The 18,709-nt window shown below is 46.9% G+C and overlaps 1 protein-coding gene across 1 annotated transcript in view; it reads right to left on the reverse strand.

Moving 5' to 3' along the window:
* The window catches only part of ATL3 (atlastin GTPase 3), a 61,678-nt gene extending 44,876 nt beyond the window's left edge, over positions 1-16,802 (reverse strand). Inside the window, exons 1-5 of the mRNA XM_029614681.1 lie at positions 16,681-16,802; positions 7,951-8,168; positions 7,572-7,718; positions 7,309-7,413; positions 7,074-7,124 (exon numbers count right to left, since the gene is read on the reverse strand). Of these exons, the coding sequence (XP_029470541.1) occupies positions 7,074-7,124; positions 7,309-7,413; positions 7,572-7,718; positions 7,951-8,157 (510 nt within the window). The 5' untranslated portion in view covers positions 8,158-8,168; positions 16,681-16,802. The remainder of the gene's footprint in view (positions 1-7,073; positions 7,125-7,308; positions 7,414-7,571; positions 7,719-7,950; positions 8,169-16,680) is intronic.
* Positions 16,803-18,709: the final 1,907 nt, after the last annotated feature.

Consider the following 18,709-nt stretch of genomic DNA (forward strand, 5'->3'; position numbering starts at 1 on the left):
TGTAGCAGAATGTTATGCATTGAGATAACCAACTAGCAATAGTTCTCTTGGAGACGGGTTGTTTTGGAGAATTTGGATTAAAGGAGAGAAACAGCTGAGATGGTCTGGCCGCAGTATGTGTTCTTTGCTTGTAATAAGCCAGCGCTCTCTTACAGTCTAATGAATGGAGAAGTCTATCCCTGTCATTCGCATGAGGCTTAGGTTTGAAGATTGGAAGTGTAATGGACTGGTTGATGTGAAAGGCAGATACCACCTTAGGAAGGAATGCAGGATGAGGCCATAAGGTGACTTTATTATGGTAGAATTCTAAGTAAGGAGGATAATGAACCAAGGCTTGAAGTTCACTTACTCTCCTTGCTGATGTTATGGCCACCAGGAATATCGTTTTCCAGATAAGGTATTTGATATGGCAGGAATCAAGAGGTTCAAAGGGGGACAGCATTAACAGTTCTAGGACAATATTGAGATTCCATGGTATATGAGGTTTTGTGACTGGCGGTCTAAGTCGTAGCATGCCACACATGAATCTGGAAATTAAAGGATGGTTAGAAATGGGAAGTCAGTTGTGAGGGTGATGGAAAGCTGCAATGGTGCTGATATGTACATGAATCGAAGCACATGCCAAACCAGTTGAGTAAAGAGTATGAAGATACTCCAGAAGATGCCTTACTGTGGTAGAGTAAGGGTCCAAGTCTTTGGGCTTGCACCATTCCGTGTAACAGTGCCACTTCCCAGCCTAGTTACGCCTGGTGAAAGGTTTTCTGGATGCAATGAGAATATCTGCCAGTTGAGATGTGAGCCCTAGATGGGTTAATACGTGCCGTTCAATCTCCATACCATCAGGTGACTGGATTGATGCATTGGATGAAGGAGGGATCTCCCCTCCTGAGTTAACAGTTGCGGATGGTTCTCTAGTAGAATGGGTGGTTGAATGGACAGTCGCTTGAGATACGCATACCATGGCTGTCTTGCCATGACGGGGCTATGAGTATCTTATCCGTGTGTCTCGGATGCATTTTTATATTGTTCTGGAAATTAGTGGAATGGGAGGGTAAGCGTATAGTAATCCCTCCGTCCATGGAATGAGGAAAGCATCCGGAGCATGACGAAGCTTGCTCGGGTAGATGGAGCAAAATGTCCATGTCTGACAGTTGCTTTCAGTGGCAAAGAGGTTCATGCTTGGGAAACCCCACTTCTGGAAAATTTTGGACGCAACGTCCCGATTCAAGGTCCATTCATGAGGATAGAAAATCCTGCTGAGGCGGTCCGCCATTACGTTGTCCAACCCGGGAAGGTAAGTGGCTTGCAGCAAGACTTTGATATCGCCCAGGTTAGTATTAGAAGTGCCTCCCGACAGTATTCAGGAACCTGACCCTCCTTCCTTGTTTACATAGAACATGGCTACTTGGTTGTCTGTGTATACCATGAAACATTTTCCCCGAGCTTGGGAAGAGAAGGTCTGAAGTGCTCTCCAAACGACTCAAAGCTCTAGGAGATTGATTTGATAGTTGCTTTCCTGAGGAGACCAGCGATCTTGCATTTTTAAGGTGCCTAAATGGGCTCCCCAGCCCTTCTTGGATGCATCCGTCGTGAGCGTTATTTGAAGAGGAGGTAAATGAAAAGGTGCTCCCGAGTTCAGGTGGTTGATGTCTATCCACCATTGAATGTCGGTGAGCATTTGTGTGGTAAATCGCACTCTGGTCGAGAGTGGTTGCCAAAACTGGGACCACTGATTCTTGAGTCCCCATTGTAAGCGGCGCATGTGAAGTTTTGTGAAAGGGACAACATGGATGGCTGCCGCCATATGACCCAGCAGCTGGAGAATTTTGCGTGCCGATGCATGCGATTGAATAGGTACTGAGCAAGTGAGGATAGAGTTTGAATCCTGTCTTGTGGAAGGTAGGCTCTCTGCTGCATTGTATTGAAGAGCGCCCCAATGAATTGCAGAGTCTGGGTCGGTTGTAGGTTCGACTTTTCGTAGTTGATTATAAATCCCAATGTCTGAAGACAATTGATTGTTTGGAACGTGTGAGTTTTCAAGGTAGTTGGGTCGGAGGCTACCAACAGCCAGTCGTCAAGATAAGGAAAAATCTGGATCGAGAGTTGTTTGAGGTGAGCCACTACCACTGCTAAACATTTTGTGAATACCCTCGGGGCCGAGGATAGGCCAAAAGGTAGAACTTTGAACTGATAGTGGTTGTTCTGAACTTGGAAACAAAGGTAGTGCCATGAGGAAGAGTGCATGGGTTTATGAGAATAAGCATCCTTCAGGTCTATGGAACATAGCCAGTCGTTGGGTTGCAGAATGGGAAGAATGGTTTTCAAAGAGGTCATCTTGAATTTTTCTTTCTGAATGTGTTTGTTGAGGTTTCGCAAGTCTAAGATTAACCGAAGACCTCCGGACTTCTTTGGAATGAGGAAATAGTAGAAGTAGAATCCTTGATTTGCTGATGATATTGGGATCCTTTGGATTGATTTCTGTTCCTGTAGGGCGAGTAACTGCTCTTGAAGGTACAGAGAGTAGTTTGATGTATTCCAAAAGGGGCATATAAGGGAGAGGAGGAAGAGTTAGAAAATGTATTTGATATCCTTTTCTTATGTTTAGCACCCAGTGATCTGAAGTAATCGCCTCCCAATTGGCATAAAAAAGCTGGAGGCGACCCCCTATGTATAGTGGTAGAGGTGGCCCGGGGTAGCTCAAAAAGATAAAGTTTGTTTTGGAGAAGCTGCTGGAGCTTGCTTTTGAGCTCATGGTTGGCGAGGTCGTCCACGGGAAGGATGAGATTGCGGTTGATAACGCTGGTAGGGATAGTATTGCGCCTGATAGGTGGTCGAGCATAAGGTCATCTCCTAGAGGAAGCATAGAATCATCTAGAGGAGGCAGAGGGGTCCGTTGATGTCAAAGATTGTACGGCGGTATTCTGTTCCTTAAATAAGGTAACAGTTTCCCCAAACTTATTACCAAAAAGATTGTCACCGAGACAAGGGATATCCACCAATTTGTCATGGACATCCTCTCGGATGGAGCTCGCCCTCAACCATGCCATGCACCATGCTATTGCTATAGCTGAGGATCTAGCTGAAGATTCAAATGATTCGTAAACCGAACAAAGTAAATGTCTAAGACCTTCCTCCATGTCAGTAAACGGCCGTGGTAAGGAATTATCCCCAGCGATACACTTGGGACGTAATTTCTGAAGGCTTTCAAACAAATACTGAATGACGTAAAATTAATGGTGTTGGATCTTTGTGGCTAGCATGGAGGAGTGAATCACCTTTCTGCCAAAGTCATCCATTGATTTGTGATCTTTGCTCGGAGGTGAACTTGCGTGAAGCTTTGATCTTTTGACTCGTGGTAATGCAGATTCCACTATTTCTGAGCTGTGAGGTAACTATGTTGAGTCAAATTGTAGAGCTGCGCATTCGGTATTTTAAGTCCGTTTTTCTTGATGCAGCTGTGGTGGTAAATGGTTTTTCCCACATTTTACAGAGAACTGCATCAAGTACAGCATGTAGAGGCAGAGCTGTGGGCTCTGCTGGCATTTCAAATATTTTGAGAATCCAGAGAACCTCCGAGCGAGGGTCGGGAACCTTCCCCGTTTCAATATTTAGTAAAGATCCTACTTTTTCAATTAACTTCACGTAAGGTAAGTCTTCGGGAGGGGAATAAGGCTCTGGAAGACCTTCAGGAGGATCTGATGGGAATCCAGTAGATGAAGATGGAGATGAAGAACACCAATATGAACGTGGGAAATCCGGTCGATCAGGAATTGGAGACGGCTCCCCTGGCTGGGATGGAAGTAGAGGACTTGGTGCCACTGGTGGTATCAATGGAAAAGATGGAATTGGGAGCTGAGGATGTGCAGCCTCTAGATCCTTGAAAAAAAAGTATTTAACGCTGAAGTAATTTGTGACATCGCTTTTGAGGCTAGGTGGTGTTGCGAAGGTGCTGAAATGAAGTCTGGAGAAGGCCGGCGCGGATCTGAAAGATGGAGAGAAGGAGGTCTACTACGAGAAGACCCATCAGAAGGAGAACCTTCTATACTGGAAGAGTTGTGGTCTGAATCAAGATTTACTTTTATTTCAGACTCTGATTGTGGAAGTGTAGACAGATGTAGATGTTTTGCCTCACAAATCTGCTTCACTTTTTTGAAGGAATTAATAAACATGTGGATAAAGGTGAACTGGTAGATGTAGTGTACTTGGATTTTCAGAAGGCGTTTGACAAAGTTCCTCATGAGAGGCTTCTAGGAAAAGTAAAAAGTAATGGGATAGGTGGCGATGTCCTTTCGTGGATTACAAACTGGCTAAAGGACAGGAAACAGAGAGTAGGATTAAATGGACAAATTTCTCAGTGGAAGGGAGTGGGGCAGTGGAGTGCCTCAGGGATCTGTATTGGGACCCTTACTTTTCAATATATTTATAAATGATCTGGAAAGAAATACGATGAGTGAGGTAATCAAATTTGCAGATGATACAAAATTGTTCAGAGTAGTTAAATCACAAGCAGATTGTGATAAATTGCAGGAAGACCTTGTGAGACTGGAAAATTGGGCATCAAAACGGCAGATGAAATTTAATGTGGATAAGTGCAAGGTGATGCATATAGGGAAAAACAACCCATACTATAGCTACACAATGTTAGGTTCCATATTAAGTGCTACTACCCAAGAAAGAGATCTGGGCGTCATAGTGGATAACATTGAAATAGTCGGTTCAGTGTGCTGCAGAGGTCAAAAAAGCAAACAAACAATGTTAGAAATTATTAGAAAGGGAATGGTGAATATAACGGAAAATGTCATAATGCCTCTGTATCGCTCCATGGTGAGACCGCACCTTGAAAACTGTGTACAATTCTGGTCACCGTATCTCAAAAAAGATATAATTGCAATGGAGAAGGTACAGAGAAGGGCTACCAAAATGTTAAAGGGAATGGAACAGCTCCCCTATGAGAAAAGACTAGAGGTTAATGCTTTTCAGCTTGGAGAAGAGACGGCTGAGGGGGGATATGATACAGGTGTTTAAAATCATGAGAGGTTTAGAATGGGTAGATGTGAATCGGTTATTTAGTCTTTCGGGTAATAGAAAGACTAGGGGGCACTCCATGAAGTTAGCATGTGGCTCATTTAAACTAATCGGAGAAAGTTCTTTTCCACTCAACGCACAATGAAACTCTGGAATTTGTTGCCAGAGAATGTGGTTCGTGGAGTTAGTATAGCTGTGTTTAAAAAAGGATTGGATAAGTTTTTAGAGGAGAAGTCCATTACCTGCTATTAATTAAGTTGACTTAGAAAATAGCCACTGCTATTTCTAGCAACGGTAACATGGAATAGACTTAGTTTTTGAGTACTTGCCAGGTTCTTATGGCCTGGATTGGCCACTGTTGGAAACAGGATGCTGGGCCTGATGGACCCTTGGTCTGACCCAGTATGGCATGTTCTTATGTTCTCTTTCTCGTCTGCTTAACATGATGTTGAACCCGTCCTGAAGACTGTGGCGAGGGAGGTGCTGGAGTCTGAGGCTGAAGAGAATGTTTTGAGTATCTATGTTTGGAACCGTGACGTTTTGAATGACTACTTCTCGGCGTGCGATAATGTGATGTTCCAGATGATGATCCAGCATGCCCTGATGCACTGTCCGATGCGCCAGTGCGTCGTGTTCCAAAATGCCCTGCGTCAATGTCGCACCGTGTGCCAATGTCTCGGCCTTTTGGGACTTTCCATGCTCCGAGTGCTGCGGCTTCGTGGATCGGGAGCAAGCGGGTACAGAGCCCTGTGACCCGAACTGCGCATGAGGGGTCTTCCGTCTAAGGAGGGTCAGCGGTTCAACATCCTTGAGAGGCACTGGTGGAATTACCGACCTGGCCGAAGCTCCTTGCAGCAACGCTGACCTCTTAGGTGTTTTCCTTGGTCTCTTTGCCTGGCCCAGCGAGAGTGAGGTGAACGGAGATGCGCAATCTTCTCAGCGCGTTGTCTTCTGGCCTGGGGCAACATTCGACCACAGTCTCAGCATGAGACTTGGTCGTGCTCCGGGCCCAAACAGATATAACAATAATTATGTCCATCTGTGATGGACATAAATTTTCCCACCCTGGCACTATTTAAACCCCGATAGCTTGGGAGCCATTACTGCCAGTGAAAAAGGGGGAAAAATACGAAGATTCAAAAATTTTAAAAGAGACGAGGAGAGAGAAAAAACCCCGCGTGCAGTCCTGCTCGCGGAAAAAAAAGAGACTGAAGTAAAAACGGCAATCGCGCGGGAACCTCACTGTGCAGCCGTACAGAGTTCAAAACTCTGTACTATCTGAAAAAACTCCGCCTACTGACCCGGTCGCGACGCTCCCAAACAGCATGGCTAATTCAGCCTGCTATCACTGGGAAAGAAGCCTTGCTGCATGGCTTCTAGGAGCATCACTACAATAACCAGACTAAATGTAAGCCGAGAGGGGTTGTAAAAGAAGGGAAAAATCCCCAGGTTAGTTGCGAATGAAGGCTCATGGCACCAGATCTCAGCCTGGTTCTGGTTAAACTGGAAGTACAAAATGGATGCCCAGTCAAAAAAAAAAAAAAAAACACACCCATGAGCCCCAACATTCCCAGATCTGCTATACTTGCAGGGTTAGAGACTACCTGTAGGACATGCATTCCCATGCCTGCCATTCATAGGGCTTCTCCAGCTAGGGATCACAGTGCCAAGGTGCAAAAATCACTTGTGCTTTGCTCAAGCCCTTAAAATTGTGCAGCATATCAGCATTAGTGAAACTAGTCCCCCCACCCACACAGAGATAAGTGAAAAGCAGCCATCTTGCAGGGGTTAGGCTAAAGTCTGGCCACTGTCTCTCACCAGTGAAAGTTCTGCCCAACAAAACTGCCATTGTCGCCTAAGACCATGTGGTAAAAAGTTACACCAAAAGCCCTTAAAAGTAAGTGTGACCACACAATGATGATGGGTCACAGTCCCTCCCTCCTTCAGAAACCAAGAGGCAGCAAGACTCCACGAAGCTTGTTTGATGTACAGAAACACAGCAAATAACTGCCCAAGGATTACACCATGAAAACAAACTCTGCTTTCACCTGCAGCTGCTGCAGGTCATCCTCCTGAATGTTCTGGGACAGGTTATAGATCTGGAAAGGAAGACAGACAAAAAACAATAGTAAGACACAGAAAAGTTACCCTGATTCTCTGGAAAAAGTCAAGTGTAGTGTACTTGTCCAGAACCACGAAAGCTTCAGGGGGAATTGGGGGAGACATTCATTTTAAGAGTACTGGCACTGCTCCTACCCTCTTGTCCTTACCCTTCCTGCATACCTGGATTGAGCTTGTCATGGTACTGAGAGCAAAGATGGTAGCACAGTCTTTCACTGTGGACTGGCTGTCAAAGGCACCTTGGGTGTCCATGAGAATAACGGCAACCTGAAAAGAAAAACGAGTTAAACAAGATGTTAAAATAACCCTGCAATCGCTGGCAGCAGTGGAAGGGGAAGCTGGGACATACAATGGCCTAAGTGAGATGAGAAGCTAGGTTAGACATTGAGGATCAGTGGAAGCAGTGGGATTGTCAGAATCATCACCTTTTTCCCATCCGGCTTCTCCACAGTGAAAACCTCACTCCAGATCTGGATCCCAGTGGTCTCAGGGTCTGAACCTCCTCGCCATGAGAATCCCGTCAATGGCTCATTCTCCTCTCCCAGCCAATTGGTGCTGCTACCACCTTCTTTCTGCACAGAGAGAGGGGGAAGGGGGAGAGATCAATTTCAGCAGCAGGGGAAGGAGGGGGAAGGAATCTGTGGCCATTTAACACTGCAGGGACAGCTGGGAGAAGTGTCACTTTGGAAAGCACCCTCTGATCACTGTTAATTTCATTCTGTGGCAAGGGATGATTTAAGATCTCCACTGCATAAGGTTTCAGTTCACCTCAGGCATTACTTTGTGTGCTTGTGCATGCTTTACCTGACTATACATGTAACGCAGCATGAAATCCAGCAGGAACGACTTGCCCTTTCGGAAGGCCCCTGCCACAGACACTACCACAGCATCCAGATCGCGCACATGGTCCTGCAGCAGCACACTCTGCAGCGCCTCCTCATCCAGCTCAAAGGAGTGTTCTTCCTTGTGCACCTGCACAATCTGCACTGGGCCAGGTTTGGGCTTCGACATGGTTTCACCTCCTATGCAAGACAGTCAAACATCAGACACCATGAAAAGGACTTGAAATATTATTCCCCCAGATTAAGTTTAAGGAAAAAAAACCTGAAAGACACATTCAGGCTACTGCAGAGTGGAAAGGGAAATGGGAGCTTGGGATGTGCACTATGTGGTTAATTTTGTGGTTTCTTTGCTTCTATCTAGAGAATACAGTGGTCAGTAAACTAGAATAAACTCCTTATTTTTGATCCTTGAAGATATTCTACAATATAAATACAAGTAAATACAGCTGAGTTCCCTAAGCTGCCTTAGGGTAGAAGCATTAAATCTAGATGCACTGGTTGGATTAGATCAGGACAACTCCCTGGCACATTTCCTTTTTTGGAGTCATGTTTAACCTGGGAGACCGGCTGGGTACCTTTCCAGCATTCTTAATAGTGATGAACTACTCCATGGATGAAAAAGCAAGAGAGAGGCCTATGCCTCTTCCTAACCCTTGAACACCAAGAGCTGCGTAAGATGAAGAGGCCAGGGGGGGGGCTCCAACCTGCGGATACACAAAGTGGCAGCAGGAGAACCAAGCCAGAGTGTTCATGTCTTTTTCCAACCTAACATCTTGTTTCAAACAAGGAACTTACCAGTTAAAAAAAAAATAAAAAAAAAAAAAAATATATATATATATATATATATATACACACATACACACACACACACACTTTTTTTTATACCATCGTTCCATGTGAGAATCACTAGTTCACAATGGTGTACAGGTTATATATGCCATTTCTTTAATTACAGGCGATGTTGCCTTAAAGTTTTGAAACACTATGGGCCTCATTTACTAAGCACTTTTCCCATAGACACAGAATGGGAAAAAAGCCTTTGTAAATCAGGCCCTATGTGCTCAAAAATTTTATTTTTGTGCAACGTTTTATAAACCAAGTTCAAATTTGTGCACTACGCACCAGTATAATACAAATATCATCAAGATTTCCTGTGTGTGAGGCTTAGTGGGTACCGTGCTGCCAGGTCAAAAGCATTTAAATTAACTCCTTTTTTTCTTTTAAACTCCTACATATATATGTTAGAAATGTGAAGCAAGTTTTCAGCAGCAGAAATCTTCATTTCATCACATACAAGTCACAGAGCAGTTGGTACAAGCCTCAACACGAACCCTAGAATAATTTAAGACCTACATACATGCAGTCTGAGGCTCACATTCCCCTCTAAAACCTTTCAGTCTGCTTCTTCTCAGCACCACAAAAACCTTAAGGTTATAGTACTTACTAGAAAAATAAAACAGATGACAATTAAACTCATTAGGATCCCCCAGTTTTCTCTAATTTTTATTTCACTGATTTGCTGTTCCCATGTTACAATTCTTAGGTAACCCAGGAGTGCAGCTGTGTTGATTTTCATCAGAAACCCTCTCCCCTCCCCCCACTCCAGTGTAGGAAGGCCACCGTACAGCTAGTAACAGTAAATGATAGCAGATAAAGACCAAAAAGCCCATCCAGTCTGCCCAGCAGCAATTTTATGCGCTTTTACCCAGAGTAGATCAACTTCCCACATGAAACCCAACGCCCAATTCCAGTGACCCCTTTGGAGTGCAACTGTAACTCTGCAGGTTTTCTCCAGGAAGCACAGTGCAACCCTAGCACTACTGCCCTCCCTCAGTTCCATTCTTTGCGTAATACCACACAGTTAATTCATAAAATCCAAGTGATCCCTAGGCTGTAATATTTACTGATACTTGTACAATGCCAAAAAAATAAATAAATAAAACCATAATGGGAAAATATTAAGATCTTCAGTTTCCAACAGACAACACCAATCATCAGCAAAAAGTTACACCCAGAAACTAAAGGAACTAATTTCCAGGATGCATGGTCCGCACAAGTATGAGTAAAACCAATCATCCCATCCCCCCCCCCAATGTACACCAATCCCCCCCCCCCCCCCAACACACACCAATCCCCCCCCCCCCAACACACACCAATCCCCCCCCCCCCCCCCACCAACACACACCAATCCCCCCCCCCAACACACAACCATCCCCCCCCCCCCCCCCCAACACACATGTACACCAAACACAGAATGATCTCAAAAGCCTTCTTTTTCCTTCAGAAAGCAAGATAAAAAGCTTCCTTGCTAGTTTTTGTCTCTCAAGAGAGGAGGGGCTCTTATATCATGAATGGCTATGTTCACAAGAGCAATTCACCGATTAATCACAGCCGCAAGTCCAAACGTGTCTATACAGTTTTTGTTAAAAATTGTCCTGCATTTAAAAAATCCACAATAAATTTGTCCTAATTATGAAGTAATGGCTTTAGGTGACAATGAGGTTATATGATATGACATACTGAAGTTATCATTAGTTATAATGAGACCGATACAGGAAAGTGCGCACCATTGGAGCGCACTGTTAGCCCACATTTGGCTGCGCGTTTTTGATGCGCAGCCAACTCCCCCCCCCCCCCCCCCCCCAAAACTAATAGCGCCCGCAACATGCAAATGCATGTTGATGACCCTATTAGTTATTCCCGCGTGATTCAGAAAGTAAAATGTGCAGCCAAGCCGCACATTTAACTCTCAGAAATTAACTCCTGCCAAAGGCAGGCATTAATTTTGGCCAGCACCGGGGAAGTGTACAGAAAAGCAGCAAAAACTGCTTTTCTGTACACCCTCCGACTTAATATGATAGCAATATTAAGTTGGAGGCCCCAAAATTTAAAAAAAATCAAAAATTAAAAAAAAAAAAAATTAAAAATCTGCCGTGGCCCACAGGTCAGAAGACGGATGCTCAAATTAGCCGGCATCCATTTTCCGAACCTGTGGCTGTCAGCGGGTTCGAGAACCGATGCTGGTAAAATTGAGTGTCGGCTGTCAAACCCGCTGACAGCCGTCGCTTGTCAAAAAGGAGGCGCTAGGGACGTGCTAGTGTTCCTAGTGCCTCATTTTACCACGAGCCCTAATTTACATACCTGGGCTTTCTGTATCGCGCGCCCAGAAGAGTGGCCTGTGCGCATGTCGGGAGAGCGGGCGCTCGCCGGCTCTCCAATGAGTTTTTCTGTATCGGCCTGAATGTTCCTGCATCTTATGACTACCTTATCTTACAATGGTGAGATTACTTACCTGATAATCTCGTTTTCCTTAGTGTAGACAGATGAACTCAGAACAAGTGGGTATAGTGTGCTCGTGCTAGCAGTTGGAGACGGATCTGACGTCAGCACGGGTACATATACCCCCACAGGAAGTGAAGCACTTCAGTAATCTTCCTTGCAAAAGCTGTTATGGATATATGTGTACTGACGATCAATGAAATAGTGAAAACAGGATTCCCCTGACCGATTGATAGTAGTTGGAGACCGCCAGCATTCCCAACCGGAAGGCATCGACACCTGGCAGGGTGGACGCACTCATATAATAAGTGATAAGGCTTACCTTGAATCGGTGAAACCAATGCATACAGGCAGCTGGGCGGGATGCTGAGTCCATCTGTCTACACTAAGGAAAACGAGATTATCAGGTAAGTAATCTCACCATTTCCTGTCGTGTAGCCAGATGGACTCAGAACAAGTGGGATGTACAAAAGCTTTACTCCCGGACTAGGCGGGAGGCTGCCTGCGGACCGTGTAAGACTGCCCTCGCAAATGCTGTGTCCTCCCTGGCCTGGACATCCAGACGGTAAAACCTGGAGAAGGTATGGAGGGAGGACGACGTCGCCGCTTTACATATTTCTGCAGGCGACAGCATCCTAGATTCCGCCCAAGATGCTGCTTGGGCTCTGGTAGAATGAGCCTTAACTTGTAGAGGCGGTGACTTCCCGGCCTCTACGTAGGCCGCTCTGATGACTTCTTTAATCCAGCGGGCGATGGTGGGCCGAGAGGCCGCTTCTCCTTGTTTCTTCCCGCTGTGCAGGACGAACAGATGGTCCGTCTTTCGTACTGTTTCTGTCATTTCCAGATATCTGGGCAGCAATCTGCCAATGTCGAGATGGCGTAGCAAACGCCCCTCTTCAGATTTCTTCAAACCCGCCATGGTCGGCAAGGATATGGTTTGATTGAGGTGAAATTGTGAGACTACCTTCGGCAAGAAGGATGGAACCGTGAGAAGATGGATAGCCTCTGGAGTGATCCTAAGGAAGGGATCCCGGCAGGACAGCGCCTGTAGCTCCGAGATACGGCGTGCTGAACATACGACCAGCAAAAACACCATCTTCAAAGTTAGAGAACGGAGAGACAGGCCCCGAAGGGGTCTGAAGGTGGATCCCGCGAGGAAATCCAAAACTATGTTGAGGTTCCACAGAGGCACTGGCCACTTCAGTGGCGGACGAATATGCTTGACTCCTTTCAGGAAGCGAGAAACATCTGGGTGCGTGGCAATGGTCTTGCCGTCCCTCCTGGGACCGTAGCAAGACAGTGCAGCCACCTGAACCTTAATGGAGCTGAGGGAGAGACCCTTCTGAAGTCCATCCTGCAGGAAATCCAAAACGATAGGGATTGTGGTCGCATGTGGATTGGCGCCATGAGTGTCGCACCAGGCTTCAAATATTCTCCAGGTCCTTATGTAGGTGAGGGATGTGGAAAACTTGCGAGCTCGGAGGAGTGTATCTATCACCGGCTCCGAGTAACATCTTTTCTTCAGTCTAGCGCTCTCAATGGCCAGACCGTAAGAGAGAATTGAGCTGGATCCTCGTGAAGGATGGGACCTTGACGTAGCAGGTCCCTGAGCGGAGGCAGGGGAAGGGGCTCCCCTGCCAATAGTCTTCTCATGTCCGCGTACCAGGGTCTTCTTGGCCAATCTGGTGCCACTAGAACTAGGCCCCGGTGCTTCTGAATCTTGTGGATAAGGGTGCCCAACAGGGGCCACGGAGGAAAGGCATATAGCAGGGACCCTGGAGGCCATGGCTGAACCAGGGCGTCGATCCCGTGAGAAAACGGATCTCGCTTGCGGCTGAAGTATCTGGGTACTTGAGCATTGGACCTGTCCGCTAATAAGTCCATGTCCGGAATTCCCCGGTGATCCACAATCATCTGGAAGGCTGTGGGTGACAGCTGCCATTCGCCCGGATTTCGGCTTTCTCTGCTGAGGAAGTCTGCCGTGGTGTTGTCCCTTCCGGCAATGTGGACGGCGGAGATGTCCTGAAGATTCGCCCCTGCCCAAGCCATCAGTGGGGCTATCTCGAGGGACACCTATTGGCTTCTGGTTCCGCCCTGTCGGTTGATGTATGCCACCGTGGTGGCGTTGTCGGACATCACTCTGACTGCCTGGTTCCGCAGTCGGTGAGCAAATTGCAGGCAGGCTAACCGGACTGCCCGTGCCTCTAGGCGGTTGATGTTCCACCCTGCTTCTTCTCTGTTCCACCGCCCTTGGGCGGTGAGTTCTTCGCAGTGTGCTCCCCATCCACTCAGGCTGGCATCTGTGGTGAGCAGAATCCACGTGGGGGAGGACATCTTCGACCCCCTGCTCGTGTGGTTGGACTGCAACCACCACCGTAACTGGGTCCGCACTCTGGCTGGTAGAGGTAGATGCACGGAGTAGTTCGGAAGCGGGGATTCCAGCGAGAGAGCAGGGTAGCTTTATAGAGGTCTCATATGGGCCCTTGCCAGGGTACCACTTCCAGGGTGGATGCCATGAGGCCGAGAACATGCAGATAATCCCAAGCTATGGGCCGGCTGGCTCCCATCAAGGACCGGAGACGCATCTGAAGTTTTAACCTTCTCTTGGTGGTGAGACTGACTTTGTCTGCCTGGGTGTCGAACTGGACTCCCAAGTATTCCAGTGATTGGGAAGGCTCTAGGCAACTCTTGCTGAGGTTGATTACCCATCCCAGGCTTTCCAGAAGGGCGATCACTCTGTCGGTTGCCCGATGGCTCTCTTCTCGTGATTTCGCCCTGACCAGCCAATCGTCTAGGTAGGGATGGACCAGGATTCCTTCCCATCTGAGCGCCGCTGCTACCACTACGATCACCTTGGTGAAGGTCCGCGGCGCCGTGGCTAGCCCGAAGGGCAAAGCCCGGAATTGGAAGTGGCGTCCCAGAACCTTGAAGCGTAGATAGCGCTGATGATCCGGATGGATCGGGATATGCAGGTATGCCTCTGACAAGTCTAAGGCCATGAGGAACTCTCCTGGCTGGACTGCGGTCTTGACTGAGCGCAGAGTTTCCATGCGAAACCTCGGGACCCGCAAGTATCGGTTGACTGACTTGAAGTCCAGTACAGGCCGAAAAGTGCCCTCTTTCTTGGGTACCATGAAATAAATGGAATAATGTCCAGAATCCATTTCCCATGCAGGTACTGGGATTATGGCTTTCAAGGACAGGAGCCTCGCCAGGGTAGCTTCCAATGCTGCCTTCTTGTGGACTGGACACGGAGATTCCACAAACCTGTCTGGAGGGAGATGATGGAAGTCCAGATAATACCCCTCTCGGATGATGGCGAGGACCCACTGGTCCGACGTAATCTCGACCCTTCTGGGGTAGAAGAGGGTTAACCTGCCCCCTATAGCTCCGTCCCCCGGATGGATCGGCTGATTCTCATTGGGAGGCGCGGCCGGGCCCTGAACTCGAGCCGGCTCCCCTCTTCTGCTGTTTGGGCCGAAAGGACTGGTTCCTGGCCTGAGGACGAGGTGCCTGGTAGCGACCCCTATAGGGAATGAAGCGTTGGGAGCTTCAGCCTCTGGATGGCCTCGGAAAGGCGCGCTGGTTCCTTCTGAACCTGTCTTCCGTCAGTCGAGGTATTGGAGAGGCACCCCATGTGCTGGCCAGTTTATCGAGGTCACTGCCGAACAGGAAAGAACCGCTAAAGGGCATTCTGGTGAGGCGTGTCTTCGAAGGAGCATCGGCTTGGAAACACGCTCAGCGAGCGTGCAGGCTCTCCAAACTGCTTTGGAGACGGAAATTACTGAAGTGCTTCACTTCCTGTGGGGGTATATGTACCCGTGCTGACGTCAGATCCGTCTCCAACTGCTAGCACAAGCACACTATACCCACTTGTTCTGAGTCCATCTGGCTACACGACAGGAAATCATTTTATTGTACTCTGCCATGAGATGTGTAAGTAAGGATATAGTGCGACTCTGGTCCTCAAGAGACACAGACAAGTCAGGTTTTCAGGCTATCCATAATGAATATGTATGAGATATATAGGCGTATAATGGAGGCAGTGCATTGGAGAAATTACTTACCTGATAATTTCGTTTTCCTTAATGTAGACAGATGGACTCAGGACCAATGAGTATAGTGTGCTCCTGACAGCAGATGGAGACTGATCAGATTTCAATCTGACCTCAGCCCTAGTACATATACCCCTGCAGGAAGTGCAGCTCTTCAGTATTCTCCTTGAAAAGCATTGTGGATATATGTATGACTGAACAATTTGAATAACTTGATTAACTTTATAACTTGGTTAACTTGATTAATTTGAACCAGTTGAATTGGTTATAGCTGGAGACCGCCACTGCCCTCAACCGAGAAACATCGACAGCCAGAAGGATGGGTGTCCTAGCTGGAGGAAAGCATGGCTTACTCGTGAATCACTCGCTCTCAGGGATGTTACCCGAGAATTCCATGAGTAATGGCAGCCGTGGGTGGGATGCTGAGTCCATGTGTCTACACTAAGGAAAATGAAATTATCAGGTAAGCAATTTCTCCATTTCCTAGCGTGTAGCAGATGGACTCAGGATCAACGGGATGTATAAAAGCTACTCCCAAATCAGGTGGGAGGCTGCTCGTGACCCACTTAGTACGGCCCTTGCAAATGCTGTGTCCTCTCGAGCCTGAACATCCAGGCAGTAAAACCTGGAGAAGGTGTGGATGGAGGACCATGTCGCCGCCCGGCAGATCTCGGCAGGTGACAGCATCTTGGTTTCCGCCCAGGACACTGCCTGGGCTCTAGTGGAATGGGCTTTGACTTGCAAGCCCATGAACAATTTCACGAATCCCAACAGCCACAAAAATCTCCCTTGCCAATTTTATGTAAAAAAAAATCTCTCTTTCTGATTTTGGTAGAGAATAGTTGTTTTTCTAATTTTACTCTTGAAAGTAACATATATACCAAAAAAAAAAAAAACAACCAAAATAAATTAAATGCCCCAAAAAGATTAATAGAAATCTAGCCCTCACCTGGTTATTTTTGCAATGTAAAAACAAAAAAAAAAAAAAAAGCTGGCAGGCATCCTCCACCCCAATTCAGGAAAATAATTTCCTTCTCCATGTTCCCTTCTCTCTATATGGTGAAGTATCCCAATAAAGGGAAGGAATTTATTTTCACGTCTTCCATTTAAACGCACAAACGTTTCCATACACAGCAAAAAAAAAAAAACCCCAAAGATCAAAACCTATTAGCCTCTTGTCCCGATGCCAAAAGTTACTTTATCACGAATGCACTTCCCTGGCACCGAAAGGCCCTGTCTCCACCCACAGTTATGTTTCTACCGCTACTATCCCTCTCTCATCCCCTCTTTTCTTTTGACTATTGCTGCTGCTACCACAACTGTCCCGACATAATCCCACGCATACATACTGCAGTTACCCCGGAGTCTTGGAACACAATTAGAAACTTGCAGGATCCCTGACGCCTCCTTGCCTCGATGCAAGCCGCCGTGTACGAAGAAACATACATAAACCACCCGGAGCCGACCGGGCTTCTGGGAAATGTAGTTCTGGCCAAGCGTCTATTGCTTGCTCCCAACGAGAGGCGATACTACCACTCCCAAGGATCTGTGCGCTCACCCAGCCGGAGAAGGCTGCAGAGCTGTGTTTGTGGTTAGCAGGGCACTGAGAGGGATGAATTTTCAGGAAAACTTGCTGTTGCTCCTGTTACCTTTTAGGATCGTGACTTCTTTGGTATTATTTTTCACGGATTTGTTCAGCGTCTTTCCACACATTTTGCTTTTTTTTTTTTTTGCAAGTAATTGTTTTAATTCAGGTCATGCAAAAACTTTGATGGCAACACGCCTGAGGAGGGAATTGTCTTAATCACCGTTCTCCATTTTTATTTTGTTTCATGTATGCCAAAGAGAAGAGATTTTCCTCTATTCCTTTATGAAAATAGGAGAGTGCTATATTTTCCAGTTTGGAATTTTGGGGTTTTCCTTTTTATTTCATACCGCTCATACATTTTAATTAAATAAAACATTTTAGTCTTGAAAGTGGAGATCTGCAGCAAGTGCAAACCGCTAGGAGGAACATTTATTTATTTGGCCATTTTATATACCGTCATTCCAAGTGAAGATCACAACGGTTTACATCATTATAGGTAGCCAATTACATTAAATTGATCCAGTCCAGATGAATGGGTTGCCCACCAACCAGTAGATGGAGACAGAGAATAACAGGTGTGCTGTTGTCACCCATTATAGGGTGAGGTCAGTCTACCAGTATTCTCTGTTTCCAGGAGATGGTAGGCAAGCATTCTGTGCTGGGATCTAAAGCCTGGTTAGACTAGATTTTTTTTTTTTGTATTCCGCTTTTCAGCACTTCAAAGTGGATTACATTTAGATACAGTGGGTATTTCCCTGTTCCCAGAGGACTCACAATGCAATGAGATGCACTTTCCTAGCGTGCAGATGGATTCAAGACCAGTGGTTTATGCTCCCCTGCCAGCAGTGGAATGGAGCAAGCTGACGTCACATATAACCCTGCAGTGACCCCAGCAGATGGTGGACGTGCATCTCCCTATGGGGATTACTTTAAGCTTTTGGGAAGGAGAAATTTTGAAATTCTAAATTCAGGAAAAGAAATTCTTGCTCTCTTACAGTGATACCTAAAGGTCCCTCCCCCAGATGAGAATTCCTGAGATGATTTCCGTGGTCCCTCAGAGGGTGTTTTGGTCTGGTAGCCAGTTCCCAGCATGGTCTTAGCTGCTTGTACAGCTGAAAGGCAGCGGGTGCAGAAGGCCAAGCACGGCAGTGATGGCAGATGTCCTCTCCCCCCACAGCCGGAGACCGTCTCTGTGCTCAACCAGTAAGTGTTGAGCTCCGATAAGTTTTCAAAAAAAAGAAGAAAAAGAACTTTACATACAGAGACGGGGGTTTTAGGAGTTCCTTCAGTCTCTGTTCTCGGCACACTGTCCCGACGTCATTCCCGCTCTTGTTGGGGTTAGGTGAACTGGGCAGCCTGGTGGGTTGAGTGGCCCAGGTGGGCTAGGCCCCACGGTAGGCTTTTCTCGGCATGCTGCATGGTAGGCCACAGCGATGTTTTTGCATGCTTGTGGGTGCTTTCTGCCCTCTACAGGACGTCAGTGTGCGCAGTGCATCAGCTCTGCGCACTCATTGTGCACACCGTGCTAAGTACGACCTTTGTACGCATAACGTTTTCGAGTGTGGTGATACACTCCAGCAGGGCACACTAATGAAGCATATACCTTGCCGCGCTTATTGCTGGGGCGCCTATAATTTGTGCGTGTAACTTTTTTGAGCGCGAGCCGTTTGAACACACAGTTACCGCCACTCGGCGCTGATAAACAAGAAACCTAAGGGCCCTTCTCTTTGTATTGCCTGTCACATTAGGGCTTCTCAACCTGACCTGGCTTCTACCCTGTGTCAGCGCTGTTCAGATGC

The sequence above is a fragment of the Rhinatrema bivittatum genome, chromosome 8 (genome assembly GCF_901001135.1).
Source record: "Rhinatrema bivittatum chromosome 8, aRhiBiv1.1, whole genome shotgun sequence".
NCBI lineage: Eukaryota > Metazoa > Chordata > Amphibia > Gymnophiona > Rhinatrematidae > Rhinatrema > Rhinatrema bivittatum.